The sequence below is a fragment of the Rhinoderma darwinii genome, chromosome 1 (assembly GCF_050947455.1).
Source record: "Rhinoderma darwinii isolate aRhiDar2 chromosome 1, aRhiDar2.hap1, whole genome shotgun sequence".
Classification (NCBI taxonomy): domain Eukaryota; kingdom Metazoa; phylum Chordata; class Amphibia; order Anura; family Rhinodermatidae; genus Rhinoderma; species Rhinoderma darwinii.
Window position 1 is genome coordinate 285,647,584 of NC_134687.1, and position 21,643 is coordinate 285,669,226.

General features: G+C 41.6%; 1 protein-coding gene across 2 annotated transcripts in view; it reads right to left on the minus strand.

Annotated features, from left to right (window-relative positions):
• Positions 1–2,210: 2,210 nt before the first annotated feature.
• The window catches only part of PIGG (phosphatidylinositol glycan anchor biosynthesis class G (EMM blood group)), a 32,633-nt gene continuing 13,200 nt past the window's right edge, over positions 2,211–21,643 (minus strand). For both annotated transcript variants that reach the window (XM_075864634.1, XM_075864626.1), the window contains exons 8-13: positions 19,625–19,906; positions 17,356–17,804; positions 14,306–14,497; positions 7,343–7,655; positions 5,992–6,155; positions 2,211–4,430 (exon numbers count right to left, since the gene is read on the minus strand). In XM_075864634.1, the coding sequence (XP_075720749.1) occupies positions 4,205–4,430; positions 5,992–6,155; positions 7,343–7,655; positions 14,306–14,497; positions 17,356–17,804; positions 19,625–19,906 (1,626 nt within the window). In that variant the 3' untranslated portion in view covers positions 2,211–4,204. The remainder of the gene's footprint in view (positions 4,431–5,991; positions 6,156–7,342; positions 7,656–14,305; positions 14,498–17,355; positions 17,805–19,624; positions 19,907–21,643) is intronic.

Below are 21,643 nucleotides of genomic sequence, written 5' to 3' on the forward strand. Positions count from 1 at the left end.
TATATATATAAAAATACAAGTTTTGTGTTGCCATATTCTGAGAGCCATAACGCAATCTGTATCCGCAGCATGTCAATTTAGAATGCCGCTTAATATGAGGACCAATTTGCCAGACCTGGGGGCATCATTACTCCCTTGGCTGCCTTGACAACCTATCGGTACCCTTGGGGGGAAGTCGATGGGGTAAAAAGGGGGTGATTCCTCCCTCTGTCTAACAGCTTAGAGGCTGAAGTAGCTCTTTTTTCCGATCCCGGCCATTAGAGCCAGGATTTAGCTGAAATTTAGCTTTGCATGCAGCTGTCACCATGTAATGTCTGACTTGTTTGTACAGGGATGGGAGATTGGGAAGGGATATGCGTGTTGATAAAGGATCAGGCTATGAATATAGGGCATTTTAGAATACAATTGGCCCCTTTGTCAGGTGATTCATAAATGAGTGTACAGACTAATATATGCAGTGACCAAAAATGATCCAAGGCTTTGTTCACATCTGCACTACAATTTCCGTTATTCTGTTCCAACAGAGGGACGGGAAAAATGGAACCACCGGATCCATCGCATGACAGAAACCAATGGCGCACAACGGAACCCATGGACTTTATTTTGTGTAGCTAAAATTCCGGACTCTGCGACGGAGGCTCCTAACTACAAGTACTGTATCGGTCTGCCAAAACTCTGCCATATGTTTCTAGTTATGCAACACTTCTTAAAAATAAATGAAACCATTCTAGACATTTATGGTTGTGGTTGAGTTATCTTTAATGCTCCAAATCTCACCTACTGTAGCAACACATCAGCTAAAAACATCATCCAGTACAATATTTCAAGTAGAGGTAGGGGAATAAAATATTTAATAGATTTCCCTTTAATCTCAATTATACCTGAAATAAAAGGGATTGCTTCTTTTATACATACAAAAGTACAGTGGAGTAACAAACCAGTAAAATATATAAAGTTCATATACAGATTTGTTTTAGAAAAATAATACACCCCAAAACTATTTACACGTGAGTCAGCTTTTTATATTACTTAGACAGATCTCCAATTAGCTGTACAGTAAGTTATTTTCAGTTTTATTATTTTCGGAGAAAAAAAAAAGAAAAAAAGAAGGGCTAGCCATATACCAGAAAGTCCTGTCTTTATAGATTTGACGTAAACTTGCACTCGTCAAAAGAAAGTTCTGTAGCTAGCAGCAAGCGTTTAATCTAAGTGGTGCCACAAGGCAAAATAGCCAAATTCAATCCTTATATTCAATAAAAGTTAAAAGAAAAAAAAAAAAAGTCTACGAGGTTTACATTTAGCCCGACTGGGTTTCGTCCACATTGGCTCAGAAAAAGGCAATTGTGGACATAACCCAGGGTTGGATTGACGATTAGCTTGCCACATGATTTTAGGATTACAGGCTTTTGTAGCATTCCATATACTCACAAAAGTTTTATGAACAATTTCCTTTTCACTATATATTGCAGGTGTTTGCGCTATGTCCCATGTTTAATCCTGATACAGGAATACGGTGCAAGATCATCTTGAAACTGAGGTGCAGCTATACATCTGGTGGAAATGCACAGCATGGGAGACTATAAGGAAATATAGGACCCTGACTGGCCATCTCACCTGGACACATTTTTCCCCCTGTTGTAGATGTGGAGTCATCACGGCTGCTAGAAAACACTTATGCATTGTCCTAGTGTTCTAGTCTTGTAGGCTTTTTCTGACTTTAATAAACTTGTAGCCTTGAATACCATTTTGTGGTGTTGTTTTTTAAAATCTAGGTTAAAAACTTTGTGCTGACGAATTTCTTTATATATCTTTATAGGGGTTACACAGGCTTGTTTTTCTGATTCAGAACTTTAAAGTGTAGCTAAACGTTTGACAAACTTCTGACATGTCATAGTGGCATGTCAGAAGTTTGGATTGGTGGGGGTCCGAGCACTGAGACCCCCCCACCAATCGCTAGAACGAAGCCAATCAATTGCTCATGCGAGCGCTTAGCCGCTTCGTCTCTGTTTGGCTTTTTCGGGAAATAAATGCATTGGTGTATGGACTCAATAGAAAGTCTACGAGCCCATACTCAGATACATTGGCTTTCCGTAAAAAGCAGAACAGACACGAAGCGACTGAGCGCTCACACGAGCACTTGATTGGCTTCGTTCTAGCGATTGATGGGGGTCTCAGTGCTCGGACCCCCACCAATACAAACTTCTGACATGTCAGAAGTTTGTCAAACGTTTAGCTACACTTTAAGGCTCTATTCACACAACAGGGTCCGAGTGTCGGCCATTTTGCATCCGTTCCGTTTCCGTTCCGGGCCATGTTTAACGGATGATTTTGACCTGTTTTGCATCAGTTTCTTCCCTGCCCGTTTTAAAAAACTGATGAATTTCATTTGTCAACACTTCCCTCTGTAGATAACGCCACAAACTGCCCCCTGTAGACACTGCCACACAGCCCCCTGTAGACACTGCCACACAGCCCCCTTTGTAGATAATGCCACACAGCCCTCCTTGTAGATAATGCCACACACTGCGCCCAGTAGATATTGCCACAGCCCCCTTGTACATAGCACCCCTGTAGATTCCCTTCGTTGATTGCACTCCCCCCCCTCCCTGTAGGTAGTGCCACTGTAGGGGACCGCTCCAGGAGAAGTCCCTGACTTTACTGTCCATATATGGACAGTGGCATCATGGACTTCTCCTGGTGCGGTCTCCTGCTTCTGAAGCGGAATCCCCGGCCTCAGCGGCCCGTGATTCCGCTCCAGTAGTCCCTGACTTCACCGTCCATATATGGACAGTGACTTCTCCTGGAGCGGAATCACCGGCCACAGCTGTGTCAGGGACGGCTGTGACCGGGGATTTCGCTTCAGGAGCAGTCCCTGACGTCACTGTCCATATATGGACAGTGAAGTCAGGGATTTCTCCTAGAGCGGAATCACCGGCCAAATCTCCTCCTCCTCACATGCACTTCGCACTGTGAGGAGGAGGAGAAGAGAGCGAGTGGCAGAAAGCACGGCCGTCACTCGGATCACATCCAAGTGGCAGCCGTACTTTACTCGGCCCCTTAGACTTCTATGGGAGCCGTGCAGCCGAGAGATTGGCCCAAAATAGGGCATGTTCCATTTTTTGACAGCCCGGTGTGAATAGCCCCATTTGGGGTCTATCTTTCCTACTGCGGCCGTGTGACGGCCGCTTAAAGAACAGCTGTCACACGGCCGAGAATCCCGGCCGTGTGAATAGGGCCTAAATCCCCTACAACGATAACGATTTAAAAAAGACAACAGGCTGTCAGCCTGCATCCGTCCCTAGAAGCTTACTGCATACTGATAAACGTTGAAATCAATGATAAGACTTTATACAGTATGCTTCCTCTTGTGGAATTCTTTGAAACTTTTGTAGTGCTGCGATCTTCTCTTCTAATATTATATAGTAAAAAAATAGGTTGTTTTATTTATCCAAGTACTCACATATTTAGGTGAATAAAGCAACTTTTTTTTTTTCTTAGCTATTTGGGAGTGCTGCCTTCTCTACTTTATACCAGGGAGGATCTCTGCCAGATACTACGGCTCGGCACCCCAATCTTGCTGATGTGTACATGCGCCCGCGCACACTCTCCTTTCTCCAGCCCTTGTCAGACAGTGAAGGAAAGACTGTGTGATCTTGTGAGAGAGATCACACAGCACAAGCTGCTCTGACACTGCCCGTAACCGATTGAACAGTATCAGAGCGCTAAGTATCCCACCCCTGCCCTTTCCATGAAAAGAAACGCCCCACTGACCGTACAGGGGATAATTTACATAATTGGGTGCCACATATGTCTCAAAAAAGGAGGAGGCTAGACAGGTAGTTTAAAATGCCCAAGGGTCTGTGAAACAGCGCCTGTAACATGTTGCACTCAGCTGCATATGTATGGGCTAGTGAAAGGTTCTCTTTAAATAAAAGAATATGAAAGCTGCCTGCAGTCACCACTAGAGGGAGCATGGGCATACTGTTTTATTCAGTTCAAAGCTCTCTCTAGCAGGCACCCACCAGGTTATCTATTAAATATATCCCTAGTCAGGAAATTTAAAATCTTTGTATCAGAAAAAACACCGCTATTACTGCTATAAATATATATTAAGAAAACAATTAGCCCATAATTTTGCACCTAAAAATGACATGATAAAAGGTGGAGAGTCTTTGAGGTTAAGCAAATGTTACTTAAACATCACTCATACTTCACTTTTTGCTACTTGGTTCTTATCTGCCACGGTAAAAGTCAGGCAAACACCAGCTGAGATGACTAGATGTATCACTTCATAAAGTAGCTTGGGAGAAAATACACTCCATATAAACAAATGGTAACGGAGAATTGTGACCAGCAGAATGTAAACAGTCACTGGAAGAGAACGGACGATGGCGAAGCAGTAACATCCATGTGCCATAGCTGTAGAAGTCCTGAAAAATGAGAAGATTGCAAATTAGTGTGTGCACTCCAACTGTCTCTGTAATTTAAAGGGATTCTGAAGAAATAATAAAAATATATTTTCAGAATGCCTTGAAAACCAAATCAATATTTTAGCCTGCAAATAATTGAAACCATTTTGTTTGTTACGGTCATGAAAAAAATAAATGGTAATAGAACGTTAAAGAGGAAAAAGATATGATCTAATTTTTGTAGATAACCATGAATGGATTTTCCAAGAAGAGTCTGCTGTTATTTTGGTTACACTTATTATGATGGGTAAGGCCCAGTACACATCTCGTTATTGAATGACGTTTAGCGTGTACATTGCGAAAGCTCCCGGCATACAAGCTAAATGTGTCCATAGGGCTCGATAATCCTGATGACACCCGTCTAGTCTACGCTTTTCCATTCTGAGGGATCCCGCAAACAAAAACATATACTGCGCAGCTTACTTTTCTCTAACATGGATGCCTACGGTTGATGGAAACACATCAGTTAGCGTTTGGCCCGGGGATTCTGGCACTGTAAACTTTCTGACATCAGTATTCATATATGGACCAGGACGTTAAAAGCTTCCCCTATTTCGTAGTCACTGGCCAGAATGCTACCGATGCTCTGGCCGGGGACTCCGGTGTTCTAAAGCTGCTGACCTTACTGTCCTTATACGGTATATGGACAGGGATGTCAGCAGCTTCCCCAGGACTGGAGTTCACGGCCAGAGAACTTCCAATTCTCTCGTCGGGGATTCCGGCGTTCTAAGGGCACATTCAGACGTGGCGGAATTGATGTTGAATTACGCTGCGGACAGTCCGCAGTGGAATTCTGCAGCAGCCGTTTTTTACATTTCTTTCTGTACATTTTTAGGAAACTTAGTTCAGACGTTGCAGAAAATAACTGTGCGTAAATTAGGCTGTAGTGCAGAATTTTCCCTCCGCAGCATGCACATTACATTGTGGAGAAGAAGCGGAATTTCACGGCGGATTTCAGCCTTTGCAATGCAAAAACTGAAATCTGTGGCAAGTCCGCTGTGATATCAGCAACGTCTGAATTACCTGTCAAATATGCAAATGTTGGTGCAGATTCGTGGCGTAATTGCCCGAATTCGCACCAACATTTGCAGCGGAAAAACTCTGCCACGTCTGAACATGGCCTAAAGCTCCAGATATCACTGTCCATATATGAACAGGGACGTCAGGAGCTTCCCCAGTATGGGAGTTCACGGCCGAAGTACCTTTTTTGATGAAGTTTTTGAATCCAAAACCAGGTGTGGATCATAAAGGGGAGAAAGTATAAAAGGACAGATACTACTGCTCTTCCTATTGGAATACATTCATGATTTTGGCTTAAAAACGGCACAAAAAATCCGAACAAAACTTCCACGTGTGAATAGATCCTAAATGCCTGGCTCTTAACTCTACCAAGACAAAACTATAAAATCTATACTTTCTTCAGCCAGATAGAGAAAACCTTACTTTAAAACTAAAGTTCATGTTGGTTTTGTCATTTAATATATTACAAGGTTAATTATTATTTTATAAATTGTATAATTACTTTTTGGTTTCTCCACTTAGGTAACACAATAGGTGCATAGACCAAAGTAAAGGCCCACTGTAGGTCACAAATGCAGTAAGTAAAATAGCTGGTATCTCAACATAGTTCTCAAGACCAATAAAACCAGCCGAAATATCCACTGTACTTATGGTATTGGAGTTTCCCTGAAAGGAAAAAAAACAACAACATTTTAGGGTCGTTAGGATCATACACAAAAACAAGAAGAAGGCAGTGTCATATAAGGATTTTCCATCATATATTCCAACAGCTATGACGGCACCATCTGGACATCTCTATACAGTCCTATAGGTCCCTTTCTGCTGCTTTATTTCGACTTTAAAATGCATACACTATTAAGCATGATCTTTCTCAGTGTGTGGCACTACCATAACTCTTTGGCAGCACGCCCGTTGTCTTGGGGTTATTTTTGACTCTGATCTTTCCTTTACTTCTTATAGTTAATGGGTTGCACGCTCCGGACTCTTTTGAGGTGAAGGTGGCACCGGAATCCACCTATTTCTTACTGTGGAAACAGCCAAAACTCTGATTCACTCTCGTTTTTACTACTGTAACTCATTACTAATCAGTCTTCCACTCACTAAACTCTCCCCTCTCCAATCTATCCTTTCTGACCAACCGTTACATGAACGCCTCTACCCTGAGCCAGTCACTGCACTGGTTGCCCTTTCTCTTTAGAATAAAATTTAAACTTATTACTCGCCCACAAAGCTCTCCAGTGCTGCACCTCCTTACATCTCCTCCCTCATCTCAGTCTACCACCCTACCCACGCTCTACTTTCTGCGAACGACCTTAGATTAATATCCACCATAATCCGAACTTCCCGCTCAAGTCTCTAAGAGTTTTCTCATGCTGCACCAGTCCCCTGGAATGCGCTACCCCAGACAATCGGATTAATTCCCAACATCCCCAGTTTTAAGTGTGCCCTGAAAACATCTTTTTAGACAAGGCCTATAACATTCCCTGATCTGACTCCTTTCGTTTGCCCCCCTATTACATTAGTCATCAGAATCTGACTCCTTCATTCAGCAGTATCCCCCAATTTCCATGCACTTCATATCTATCATATACAGATACTGACTGGTGACTGGCTCATGCAGCTATATGTGTACTACCTATATGTATAAAAGATGGCTCCTGCTTGAGTTATTTATTTTGTCCCTTTGTGATGTCTGATATTGTCTGTACATGTTTGTATGAATTGTAAAGAGCTGCGGAATACGTTGGCACTATATAAATAAAGAGGATTATTTATTTTTTTTGTGTTAAAAACGGTGTCCTATAGTCTGAAAAATGCGGTATCTGCAGTAGACCGTATGAAGAGCTACCTACCTGGAAAAAGAAAAAAGCTTGTCCAAACCAATAGTGCATTATAGTAATTTGAGCTGCATCATACTTCAGCATTTTCCAGATGAACATAGTTAGAATAATCTGGATTAGAAGGCAGAATACCAAAACCACAAGGTTGTGTGGTCGAAACAAAAGCGCTGCAAGAAGGATCAATCCACTGTATACTTCCCATAATCCCATAGTCTTTGCTTTAGAATCTGTGCACATAACAACATGTGATTTCAACAAGTCCTTTATTCCAGTTATAAGAATCCCAAGTACAAATATGTAGACAAAACGGGCCTCTGTGATTCCTCTGTGAAAAGATAGACAAGGCTTATCAAAAAACATACCCATAATGGTGTTCCTGGTAGTAAGTTACTCTGTAGATAGTATAAAAGTGCCTCTTTTCTCCATTAGGAACTTGGTTTCCAAGGAAAACATTTTGATTTGCAGGCCGGCCATCGTCATAGACTTTACATTACTATAGCATGTTGGTCAGACCTTACATACCTGTTCTCCACAGGAAAAACCACTACAACCAGATTAAAAGGAAAACCTAAAATACCATAATTATGAAACGTGTTCCCATTTATTTCCACATAAAGAGTAGACCGGTAAATAAATAAAATATCAGAATTATTAGGACAAATGGAATATTAGTAAAGTCTTTGCCAAGTTGCTTGAGCTCACCAGGCAATATGCACTTTAACCCATTACTTCTAAAAAAAAAAAAAAGTCCTAATTTCCCCCAAACTTCATACAAGGCTCACCTGAGAAAAGTCTTTTAACCCCTTAAGGACGCAGCCTAGTTTGGGCCTTAAGGCTCAGAGCCCATTTTTCAAATCTGACATATTTCACTTTATGTGGTAATAACGTCGGAATGCTTAAATCTATCCAAGCGATTCTGAGATTGTTTTCTCGTGACACATTGGGCTTCATGTTCGTGGTAAAATTTGGTCGATATATTCAGTGTTTATTGGTGAAAAATTGCAAAATTTAGAGAAAATTTTGAAAAAATTGCATTTTTCAGAATTTAAATGCATCTGCTTGTAAAACAGACAGTAAGGGTATGTGCACACACACTAATTACGTCCGTAATTGACGGACGTATTTCGGCCGCAAGTACCGGACCGAACACAGTGCAGGGAGCCGGGCTCCTAGCATCATACTTATGTACGATGCTAGGAGTCCCTGCCTCTCCGTGGAACTACTGTCCCGTACTGAAAACATGATTACAGTACGGGACAGTTGTCCTGCAGACAGGCAGGACTCCTAGCATCGTACATAACTATGATGCTAGGAGCCCGGCTCCCTGCAGTGTGTTCGGTCCGGGACTTGCGGCCGAAATACGTCCGTCAATTACGGACGTAATTAGTGTGTGTGCACATACCCTTATACCACCCAAAATAGTTACTATAAAGTACAGTGAAGTTTACCGCTCAGACGGCACTGGTAACAGTCCAATATCATTCAGTATAGACACTCTCTCCCAGAAAAATGCAGTGGACAGTCCGCAATCCAATGAGGGTGTGGATGGTAATTCTTATCCTTGTAGTTCCACCAAGCTCCTTATCGTCTCCCTCCACATTCAAAGAACTCCTGGTAGGAAAAGGATCTTATGTCTCTAATAGATGGAAAAAGGAAGACACATAGTGCAACACCCTCTGAAAAAGATTGCTCCACGCCAAGTTTAATCCATACTCACAGAAGTAACAAGAAATAAAAGCATCAAGGTAAGTAAAAATCTTTAAAATTTCTAGGCGGCACGCCAAACACTCTCGCCCGACCCTGGGTTTCGCCCTTCCGGCTTCCTCTGATGCCCCAGAGGAAGCCGGAAGGGCGAAACCCAGGGTCGGGCGAGAGTGTTTGGCGTGCCGCCTAGAAATTTTAAAGATTTTTACTTACCTTGATGCTTTTATTTCTTGTTACTTCTGTGAGTATGGATTAAACTTGGCGTGGAGCAATCTTTTTCAGAGGGTGTTGCACTATGTGTCTTCCTTTTTCCATCTATTAGAGACATAAGATCCTTTTCCTACCAGGAGTTCTTTGAATGTGGAGGGAGACGATAAGGAGCTTGGTGGAACTACAAGGATAAGAATTACCATCCACACCCTCATTGGATTGCGGACTGTCCACTGCATTTTTCTGGGAGAGAGTGTCTATACTGAATGATATTGGACTGTTACCAGTGCCGTCTGAGCGGTAAACTTCACTGTACTTTATATATGCTATTTAGGGTATTTGTTGGATCATACCCAATTTAGTTTTGCCTGCTCCGGTCTGAGAGAGATTTTGTGGGTATTTGAGCCAAGAGAAACCACCATTATATTTGCAAAATAGTTACTAGTTCACATTTCCCATATGTCTACTTTAGATTGGCATAGTTTTTTGAATATTTCTTTATTTTTCTTGGACGTTACAAGGCTTAGAACATAAACAGCAATTTCTCATATTTTTAAGAAAATTTCAAAAACCTTTTTTTTAAGGTACCTCTTGAGTTCTGAAGTGGCTTTGAGGGGCCTATGTATTAGAAACCCTGATAAAACACTTTTTTTTAAAATCTAGACCCCCTCAAAGTATTCAAAACAACCCTTCAGGCATTTCACAAGAATTAAAGCAAAGTGGAGGTGAAATTTGCAAATTTCATTTTTCTTGCTGAATTTCAATTTTATAAAAAAAAAAAAATCTGTAACATAGAAGGTTTTACCAGAGAAATACTACTAAATATGTATTGTCCAGATTCTGCAGTTTTTAGAAATGTCCCACATGTGGCTCTAGTGCGCTCGTGGACTAAAACACAAGCCCTAGAAGCAAAGAAGGACCTAGTACATTTTGAGGCCTCTTTTTTATTAGAATATATTTTAAGCAGCATGCCAGGTTTGAAGAGGTGTTGAGGTGCCAAAACAGTAGGAATCCCTCAATAGTGACCCCATTTTGGAAACTGCACCCCTGAAGGAATTCATTTATGGTTGTTGCTACCATTTTGACCACACAGTTTTTTCACAGCACCTATTTGAATTGGGCTGTGAAATTAAAAAAAATGTCATTTTTTCCAATAAGATGTCATTTGTGATCAAAATTTCTTATTTTCACAGGGAACAAAATACCCGATTTTGTTGCCCAATTTGTCCTTAGTGCGGCAATACCCCATTTGTGGTGATAAACTGCCGTTTGGGCCCATGGGAGGGCTCAGAAGGAAAGGACCACCATTTGGCCTACTGGGGATTTTCTGGTGCGAAGTCATGTATGCAGAAGCCCCTGAGGTACCAGTACAGTTGAAACTCGCAAGAAGTGGCCCCGCCACCGGAGACATACACCCCATAAACTGTAATGTGGGTTCTCCTGGGTACGGCAATACCCTCCATGTGGCTGTTATCAGCTGCCTGGGAACACAGCAGGGCTCAGAAGGGAAAGAGGAGGGGGATAAGCTGTGCGGAGTACATCAGGGGAAGTAAAATTGGGGTAAATTATAAACCACGGGATGTATGATAAATTTTAAAACACTCTCATACAGAGCTCTGGTTTTTCGGGACACGCGTCACATTGATATATGGTTTCCTCCCTTATCCCCCTCTTATAGCAGACTTTGCACCTCTTTTGACTTTTTCCCTTCTTGCCAGTTTGGGGAACTTCTCCTGGAAAGTGTTGCCCTGGTACGATGCGTGTGGCCTCGCTTCCAGAAGTACTGGGTGCCCCCCCCCTTCATGGTCCCTAAAGATTAGGTTCTTGATAACCACCTCTTGAAATTCCAGGAAAGTTCCCCTCTGGCCTGTACATCGACGTAGCACGTACACATGGTACAAAGCCATCGGTATGATGTGCACGGCCAGCTTCTTATACCACACCGCATGGTGCTGTAGGGCTTCTGGACTTGATCTGACAAGTCCACCCCTCCCATGTACCTATTGTAGTCCAGGATACAGTCTGGTTTGGGGGTCTCTGTACTGGTACATGGGTACTGGTGTGACATCTCTCTTGTCCTTGTACTAGATACACTATGTTGCTGCTAGAATGTGCCCTGCTCTCACCCCTTCTTGTTTGCCCAAGCAGAGTCTTAGGGAGGCCTCTCAGATTTCTTCTAGCAGTGCCGCATGCCGCAGGACTGGAAGCGAGGCAGTTGAAGAGTGGGATGTTGGTATAAAAATTATCCAGGTAGAGGTGGTAACCCTGGTCCAGCAGTGGATGCACCAAATCCCTCACAATTATTGCATTAACTCCCAGTAAAGGGGGGGGGGCATTATGGGGATGGACTACTGGTGTCCTTCCCTTTATATATCCTAAATTTGTAGGTATACCCTGATGCACTCTCACACAGCTTATACAGCTTCACACCATACCTTGCAGGTACTTGCGGAATTGAACCCTCCCTTTAAAATCTACCAAGGACTCATCAATAGAAATACACTTCTCGGGGGTGTATGCTTGGGAAAACCGGGCACTGAAACGGTCGAATAGGGATCTCCGTTTATACAAACGGTCAAAACTGGGGTCATCTCGGTGTGGGCACGGTTCATTATCAGTATAATGTAGGAAGCGAAGTATTGCCTAATTTATTTATTTTTTTAGGTTCCAGTTCAGTTCTGAAGTTGCTTTAAGGGACCTATATATTAGGACCTTTATCAGAGAAACGCAACTCAATATTTATTGCCCAGATTCTGCAGTTTTGAGAAATATCCCACATGTGGCCCTAGTGCGGTAATAGACTGAAGCACCGGCCTCAGAAGCAAAGGAGCACCTGCTGGATTTTGAGCCCTCCTTTTTATTAGGCACTATGTCCGGTTTGAAGAGGTCTTGTGGTGCCAAAACAGTGGAAAACCCCCAAAAGTGACCCCATTTTGGAAACTAGACCCCTTAAGGAATTCATTGCAGTTTTCATGAGGTGCATGCGACTTTTTGATCAGTTTTTATTCTATTTTTAAGTGGCGTGGTGACTAAAAAACAGAAATTCTACGATTGTTTTTTCATTCTATTTTCTTTACAGCGTTCACCGTGCGCTATAAATGACATTCACTTTATTCTGCGGGGCGATACGATTACGGCGATACCAGATGTTTATAGTTTTTTTATGTCTTATGGCGTTTGCACAATAAAATACTTTTTGTAAAAAATCATTTACTTTTTGTGTTACCTTATTCTAAGAGCCATAACTTTTTTATTTTTCCATCAAGAAAGCCGTGCGAGGACTTATTTTTTGCGTAACGAACTGTAGTTTCGATCAGCACCATTTTTAGGTACATGGGACTTTTTGATCTCTTTTTATTCCATTTTTTGGGAGGTGAAGTGACCAAACAATTGTGATTCTGGTACGGTTTATTCTGATAAGGGAAAAGGGGGGATTTTTACTTTTATTTTCTTATTTTTACACATCTTTTTTTAACTTACTTTTTTACTTTGTCCCACTAGGGGACTTGAGGGCAGGAGGCCCTGATCGCTATTCTAATACACTGCACTACATGCGTAGTGCAGTGTATTAGAACTGTCAGCTACTCACTGACAGCAAGCATAGTGGACTTCGTCAGGACCCACTAGGCTTCCGTCGATGGCATAGCCGGACGCCATTGTTTGGTGTCTGGTTGCCATAGTCACCATCGCCAGCTGCTATCGCGTAGCAGGCTGGCGATTGTAGCTTAACCCCCTAAAAGCCGTGATCGCTATTGAACACGGGTTAATCAGCGGGGACACAGCGATCGGTCCCCGCTATAGGAGCTGCTGCAGCAGCTGCTGTACGAGACAGCAGCTGTCACAGCTCCTGCATGTGTCGGGAGGACGTCCGAAATGGGCGTTACTCCCGCGACGTAATATTCCGTCGCTGAGCGCGAACGTATTGGTTAGCGCAACGGAATATTACGTCGGTGAGCGCGAAGGGGTTAAGGCCAGTTTCACATGAGCGTAAGGCTGGATTCACACAGAGTTTTGCGTGATTTTATGTGTTTTTTTAGTGTGGCCAGATGTTACATTAAAGTCTATAGTAAAATATGAAATTAACTACATGCAACTGCGTTTTGGTTTGTGTTTTTTTTTTTTTTTTTTTTTTTTTTTAGACAATTTTTGTGGAAAATTTTGTGGCATTGTTTTCCCAAAATCAGCATTCTCTGGGCATGGCATTCTTCCAGGCGTTTTTCCCATAGGCTTCTTTATGGGACTTCGAAAAACGCCATTAAAAAAAAGCATGTACAACATGGCACCAAATAAAAACGACACCAAAAACACCATGTTACATTTTAATAACGCTAGCGGTTTTTGATGTAGTTTAAATTGCTTGACAAATTCTGTGTTAAGGAGGCTAATAGAGGCGCACATTTGCTCCAGTATTACAGCCACAAATCGTGGCTCGACCACGGGTCTAAGGACCCCAACTAACATAGATCACAAATTTATACTGTAATGCTCTTGTAGGTTCCAGCAGGGCAAAGGTATGGAAAAAATAAATAAAAAAAATAGTCCCTTTAGCATACGTTTAGCATTGTTAAACTGGCAGAGAACGTATGCTTTTCATAATTGAATTTGTTTGCAATTCATTTTCACTGCGCAAGTAATCCAGTTAAATAAATTGATAAAATAATGGTCAACGGCATTTAGACAGATGTGAGTAGTAGTTGGATGACAGACTGCTAAAATGTATCTGTCATCTAATATTAAGATTAATAACAATGTAGTGTAAATACAATTCCTATGGTCTGTTACAGATTATGCCTATATTAGTGAATACATGCAGCAGAGCTGGCGGTGGATTATCAAAGCTTCCCTGTGAGTACAATTGTATGTAGCGAAAAATTCTACATTCTACTAGGTATTGTTAGGGGAAGAGTTAGTTTGCACTACGGACTAAGCCGTCATGTAGAAACGCATATCACTCTGCTCACTTTATATATATGTATTAGTAGCAGCAGTATGTAGTTAAAAGGATATAAAAAAATCTGTGTGATATTTTAAAGGAAAAATCAATCTTCACCTTATACTTACTTTGCGATTTCTTTCGTATTTTGTTGCCAAGGATACAATACGTGGCCTATGGCGGCTCTGTAACAATAAACCCCCAGCAATCCAAACATCAACGCTACTTTAGAAACTAAAGAGCATTTTCCTTGAATTAAAATAAAGATCATCACTAAGCAGATTCCAACCAAAAACGACAGTTCAGCCTTGTGTTCAGAGCTGTATAGATGAAGAATAGAGAAATCAGAAAAGATATGGCATTTTATTTAAAAATCAGGTGGGAATTCACGTGAGCAAAATGTAGAATTCAATAATATGGCCACACACAGTTCAATTTATACGCCATGCAATTCACTATAAGGCCCTGTTCACACTGAGTATTTTGCAGGCATAAAAAAAAAATCTTCATCAGAATTCCTTCAGGAATTTTGAGCCAGATTTTGGACTGCCTGCGTTGTTTTCCCGATGCGTTTTTCGCCCGTGGCCTTTGAAGCTAATGAAAGGACTGCGGGCAAAAAAACACCATGCCGCCCAGGAAAAAACCAAAACCTCCGTCTCCCATTGAAATCAATGGGGGGCGATTTCGGAGGTTTTTTTGGCGTTTATTCCAACGCAGTTTCTGCGTCAAAATCAGCGCCTTAAAAAGTCTGTGTGAACAGGGCCTAAGAACTCTGGTCAGTAGAGGGTCATATCTGTTAAAAATACTTGTGATCACATTAAGGGTATGTTCACACGCAGTGGTTTCAGACGTAATTCAGGCGCCTACAAACATCTGCCCATTGCTTGCAATGGGCATTATGATGTTCTGTTCCCACGAGCCTTTATTTTACGCATCGCTGTCAAAATACGGCGAGTAAAATGACGGCTCGCCAAAAGAAGTGCAGGACACTTCTTGGGATGTTTTTGGAGGTGTTTTTTTATTGACTCCATCGAAAAACAGCTCCAAAAACGGCCATAAAAAAACGCAGCGAAAAACGCGAGTTGATAAAAAAACGTCTGAAAATCAGAAGCTGTTTTCGCCTGACAACATCTCCGTATTTTCAGACATTTTTGCTCACTACGTGTGAACATACCCTAAAGCAAGCTGCTTGAAACTGATAATTTTAGTAACATGCAGTCTCACAGTGGCCCTAGTTTACCACAACAAACATTTATGACATATCAATTTAACATGCCATATAGGTCTTATCGATTAAGGTCTGACCGCTGGGAACCCCACTCATCTGGAGGATGTGGGGTGTCTGATCCCCTATTCCTGGCTGAAAGTTGGATGGTGTGTGCAGCGTCACGCTCTGTTGAAATCTTTTGGAAAAATGAGAACAACCTAAGTTAGCGTGTTACACGGTTTCTGTATCTCTCAGGATTCCGCGGAGATGTACTATGAACACGCAGCCAATTCTGGAGTTGGAGTACGATAAGACATTTATGGTATATCAAAATGTATATGCTGCAAAAATGTAGGAAAATTCTTTAGATGAAGAAAAAAAAAAAAAGAAGAACTACATACAATTCTAACACATTGCATGTGTGCTTATTCTCTACAATAGATGGGTGGTAGCTAAAGGAACTCCAAAACTAGAAACACATTAGGTTGTGTTCACATCAGTGTCGGGCTTCCATTCATCGGTTCCGCTAGAGCTTTCTGTCTGGGGAACCCATGAACGAAAAGCCAAATGGAAACCATAGCTTCTGTTTCCATTACCATTGATTTCAATAGTAATGCTTCTGTTGCAATTGGTTTACGTTCTGTAAGGTTTCTGGGGTTTAACGGAAACAATAGCACAGTCGACTGCGCTATTGTTTACGCTAAAAAAACGTAAACCTTACAGACTGGAGACACGCGGAAACCAATTTCAATGGAAGCATTACCATTGAAATCAATGGTAATGGAAACAGAAGCTATGGTTTCCATTTGGGTTTCCGTTCATGGGTTCCGCCAATGTAAAGGTCTAACGGAACACATGAACGGAACCGAACGCTGATGTGAACACACCCTTATAAATGGTAAGTTCAAACGTGGCAGAAATATTGCAGAAATTTCTGTGACTGAAAATCTGTTCCATTCATATGAAGGGTTGTTTCTGCAGCAGGTGTATGAATTTCTGCAACGTCCATTTACATTGTACAAATTTGTGCTACTTTCCAGAACAGAAAACCACAGATCTATATTAAAGTGATTGTCCAGGTTGGGGGCGTTTTGTTTTTTTATACTGATGACCTATCCACATGATAGGTCATCAGTATATGATAGTGGGTGTCCGACACCCGAACCCCACACCGATCAGCTATTACGGCTTTCTCCAGGCGCCGGAAGCTATGCAGGGGTCAGTGGCGGAAACAGAAGGCTCCATACACTGTATAGCGGCCGTGTTGGAGTACTGTAGCTCTACTACTAGTCGAGTGAATAGAAGCCGAGCTGCAGTAACCCAGCACAGCCGCTATACAGTGTTCGGAACCATCTGATTCCGGCACGGACCCCTGCACAGCTTCCGGCGCCTGGAGAAAGCCGTAATAACAGCTGATCGATGCAGGGTCCAGTGTCAGACTCCCACCGATCATATACTAATAACCTATCCTGTGGATAGGTCATCAGTATGAAAAAACAGCCCAGAACCTGGACAACCCATTTAAGGCTAGAGAATCACAGCATCACCCGTGAGTGGAGGTAAATTATTACAACCTCAATATTCCCCTATGGAAAACCAGTCGCAATCGATCTTGCGTCATCGCATGTCCCTTGTTAGATTCACTGAGATGGTCACTTGTGACTTTTTTCCCCGTAGGGAAATATTGGAGTCACTGAGAGATTGCGATAATCCTGATATTTTATCACATCTCGTGGGTGAATTGATTGAGCCTTAGCCTAAATAATCTGTATTACGTGCACATTACCAAGAGGAAAGTTGTACCAAATTTCTAAAATCAAGTCAAATGGCTTTATAGAGAAACAAGAGGGCAGGTACAACAGCTGAATGATCTATACACATTCATGTTACGGTCATATAACTAGAATATTAAGGAAGTGACAAAGTGTACACTAGATACGCCACCCAGAATACAAACAAATGTATGGTTACCTTGTCAACCAGTGTCCAAAATCTGATCGATGTATCCACTGAATTCCAGTCTGATTTAGGGGACGTAATAACCGACAACATATGAGGATAACACCAGGGCTTGACAACGCAATCCATTTTTCGTTGTCGTTTATAAAACGTTCTAAAATTGATAACCTTCCTTCTCTTAACTCCTTTTTGTGCGCATCATAGATTTCATTGATGTAAACACTGCCCTGTGTCTCCTGATCCAAGTCTGTAGCGTTCATTTTATTTCTTTTCCTTACAAGACAGTATTTCCTACACATTTCTTGAGATAAAGCCAAGCAAAGAGTGTTCACAAGGAAATACCATGTTTGATGTTCCTCCTCAATAAAGCTACTTGCCCCCATACTTAAAACATGGCCAAATGTCCCCACCAGGAGAAGAAGGTCTAGTTCTGACCATGTTGACATGCTGGAGTTTGGTTTCTGAAAAACACATTAACATCACAAATATCAAGTTTGGTTGGAATTGTTATACAACCAGTATCACTATATCTCCTATCGATCGATCGACACACATATACAATTCCCAATCATCCCATTTTTTGGTCGCGGTCTTCACAACTATACATTAAAAAAAAATGAGATTGTAAAATTCTACAGAAGGCACGTACAAAAATATCCCATAAAAACAAATTACTAAAATCAGCCAATCATACCATAGGATACATGTTATGGCATACTAGAACTAGAAACAAATCCAACAAGATACAAAATTTCAACAAATTAATCCTTTCACAACCAAAAGACTTTCGATGCCTGAATATCCAGAGCAAAATTTCAACTTTCAGTCTATGGATTTTTTTTTTAAACTTCGGACAAATATTTTTTTCCCCTTGTTTAAAGGGCACATATAGGTTTTTTTGGGGGACACAATGTTGTACCAAGACGGAATCAGTATTTTTTTTATTTTATGTAGCAGAAAACGGGGAAAAAATATGCATATTTCCTTCATTATTTTATTTTGTAATATAAAACTAGACAAACTTAGGTCATTCGCAAACCTTTACACCCTTCTATATATAACGATACAAATATGTTCACTTTGCCCCACCTACATCAACGCCCGAGAACAAAGATCACCATTTTTTTCTAGCACTCCTTTTGCCTTTAGGCGGTATGTGAAATCTGTAAATGGGTGCAAAGCACCCGTGTACAGAAATGTATAATGTAGGCATTAGAGCTGATAGGGGTGAGGTTGTCCTTTTCTTATTATTTATTTATTTTTTACTTTGACTATTTTTATTTCTTTTATTTTTTTTCACCTTTTTTTTCTGTCTGGAGGAAGCTGGGATAACATGAGGTTATCCTATCATTCCGCTGTATGGCCTTCTGGCCATTATAGAACTACTAGCAATGATCTGCATAAAGTGTATTGCTGGGGGACAAAAATCATGTCCTCCTAGCATGCTTATTCCCTCAGACTGTTGGAAGCCCGTGACGTCATCAAGCTGTCACGGGCCTCCATGCCAATGCCAACTTCCTTCATTCGGGCCCCATTGCAGAACACAGCACTCACTTTGAGCGCTGTGTTTAGCGTATTTTGTGACAGTGCTGAATATTTCAGCTTCCTGTCACTTTAGCAGCCTGGGTGACAGCCCAATATCTTTACTGGCAGAATGCTATACAGCACAATCTGCCATTAAGGAGGACCAGGTCTATCTACGTCGCTACAGCACAAGGTATATGCTGCAATGACGTAAATAGTCAGATTGGTGACGTGAGAGGGTTAAGTGTTGCTGATCGGTCATTTGCGAGCAATTGATGGTTTATAAACTGAAGAAAACAGTCAATATTTAACTCAAGTCATAGTCCTCTTCTCTTCACATGATTTATTATGAAAAACCACTACCAAAAACACTATAAAAAAAAAATAATAAAAAAAGCAACACACATTGATACATAAGAAAAAAAACACTGTCTACGGGAGGAAAAACGCCACATAATGTCATTCTTGCTGAGATTTTGAAAAAATTAGGCACCTAAAAAATTGCCATGTTTGTAGTGCATTTTATATTTCCCGCCGCGGCATATTTTTGCCACAAAAATGCATCAGGAAAACACCAGCAACAATGTGTCGTTCTTCCTAAAAACGCTGCATGTGAAGCCATCTTAAGTTTTATTTGTAATCCAGACAAATCTGTTGACTTTTTAGGGGGTTGAATGGGTTTGCAAGCCACGGTTTATGTATTCAACAGCATAAAGATTAAATAGGTTATTTAGGCATTATATTACATTTTACTCACTTCATTACATGATTGACGTTTCAAAATTATTTTTCCTAAAACTGATAGAAGAATGCAGAGAAGTGCGGATAGAAGTCCTATAATGCCCATCACCATCATCCATGATATGCTACAGAAGAAGCACATGTTTTCAGTTGATGTGCATACAATGACATGGACTGCAGCAAGCACAAGACACGTCATATAAAAAAAGAGTGAGAAGATTGGGGAGGCTAGGGGCAAATCAAACTCGGCCTTGCTGCTCAGCGCACTTGGAATGCTCAGTAGAAGAAGGAAGAACATCTGCAAAAATAAAAAAAGAAGGTGTTAATTGTAAAGTAAAAAGAGTTCGGGTTTGTTCACATCAGCGTTAGTTTCCGCTGAGGGGTTCCTTCAGCGGTTTCTGTAAGGTTTACCCCTCAACGAAAACTGAAACCTCGGCTTCCGTTTCCCCCACCATTGAACTCAATGGTGACGGAAACCTAGCTAATGGTTTCCGTCTGTCACCGTTGTGACAGGGTTCCGTTGTTTGCGGACGGAATCAATAGAACAGTCAACTGCGCTATGGATTCCGTCAAAACAACGGAACCCTGTCACAACGGTGACAGACGGAAACCATTAGCTAGGTTTCCGTCACCATTGAGTTCAATGGTGGGGGAAACGGAAGCCGAGGTTTCAGTTTGCCTTTTCGTTGAGGGGTTAACCTAACGGAAACCCCCCGACGGAACCCCTCAACGGAAGGGCAAGGCTGATGTGAACAGGCCCTTACAGCATCTACTTTGTTTGGTTACCAGCAGTTACATATTTTGGAATTCTATGGCATCTGTTTTTCTTGCTTACATTTTATAGTAAAAACATAAAAATCTACCAACTGGTCTGGATGTTTTTTGGATATGCAGTGGAATCCTGCACATCAGGTGAAATGTCTGGTCAGATGTGGTTTCTCCTGGTGATAACTGAGGGTTAGTGAAGCCAGACCTGTAGCGATCAGCTGGACCCGTCATGTTAAAAAGACTATGTAAACCTTTGAAGACTTTTTTTTTTAACGAAAACAATGTTTTAGAATGTTAAGTGTACCATTGTTTTTTTTTTTTATTAAAAATTATTTATACTTTTTCAGATAGAAGCTGCATCTTTCACTGGAACCCAAATCTGTCAGATCAGCGGGTTTGGAAATATATAACCCCAGCACACACAGAGGTACACAAAAGATCCAGATGCAAACAAATTTACGTTTTATTGCAACAGCGGGTTTGACAGCTGCGGTGACAGCGGAGTCCCTGACACGCAGGATCTACCCGTTATTGTAGTGGTCATTCCCGCTGACCTGACTGATTCGAGTTTCAGCACAAGATACAGCTTCTATGTATCCAGGATACATAGAAGCTGTATCTGAAATAGTAAAAATAAATTTCAATAAAAAAAAAAAATTACAAAGTTCCACTAAACATTATAAGGCCGGGTTCACATGATCATGTTCGGTCCGTAAAATACCGACTGTATGTCAACCGCATTTCCCAGACCGAACACACTGCAGGGAGCCGGGCTCCTAGCCTCATATTTATCTATGACGCTAGGTGTCACTACCTCGCTGAAGGAAAACGGTTCGGGAAAAGCAGCCGACATACGGACCGAACATGCTCGTGTGAACCCTGCCTAAGGCCTTATTCACACGAGCATAGTTCATGTCCGTGTTATGCGTGTTAAAAACAACAGACGTCACACGGACCTATGCAATTCAATGGGGCCATTCAGACATTGGGTTTTCCACGCAGCGTGTATCCGCTGCGTGAAACTTACTGCATGTCCTATTCTTGTGTGTTTTTTGCGCATCAGCCGCCCATTGAAGTCAATGGGTGTGTGAAAATCACAGACAGCACACGGACGTCATCTGTGTGCGGTGTGCGATTCACGCACCAGTTGTTAAAGAAATGATGAGAAAAAGAAAAAACACCTTGCATGCATGTGTGACCACCTCTCTACCTAATCTCCCCTTTTCTGTAATTGTGAACAGGGGATCAGATGACCCCCATTCTTCTT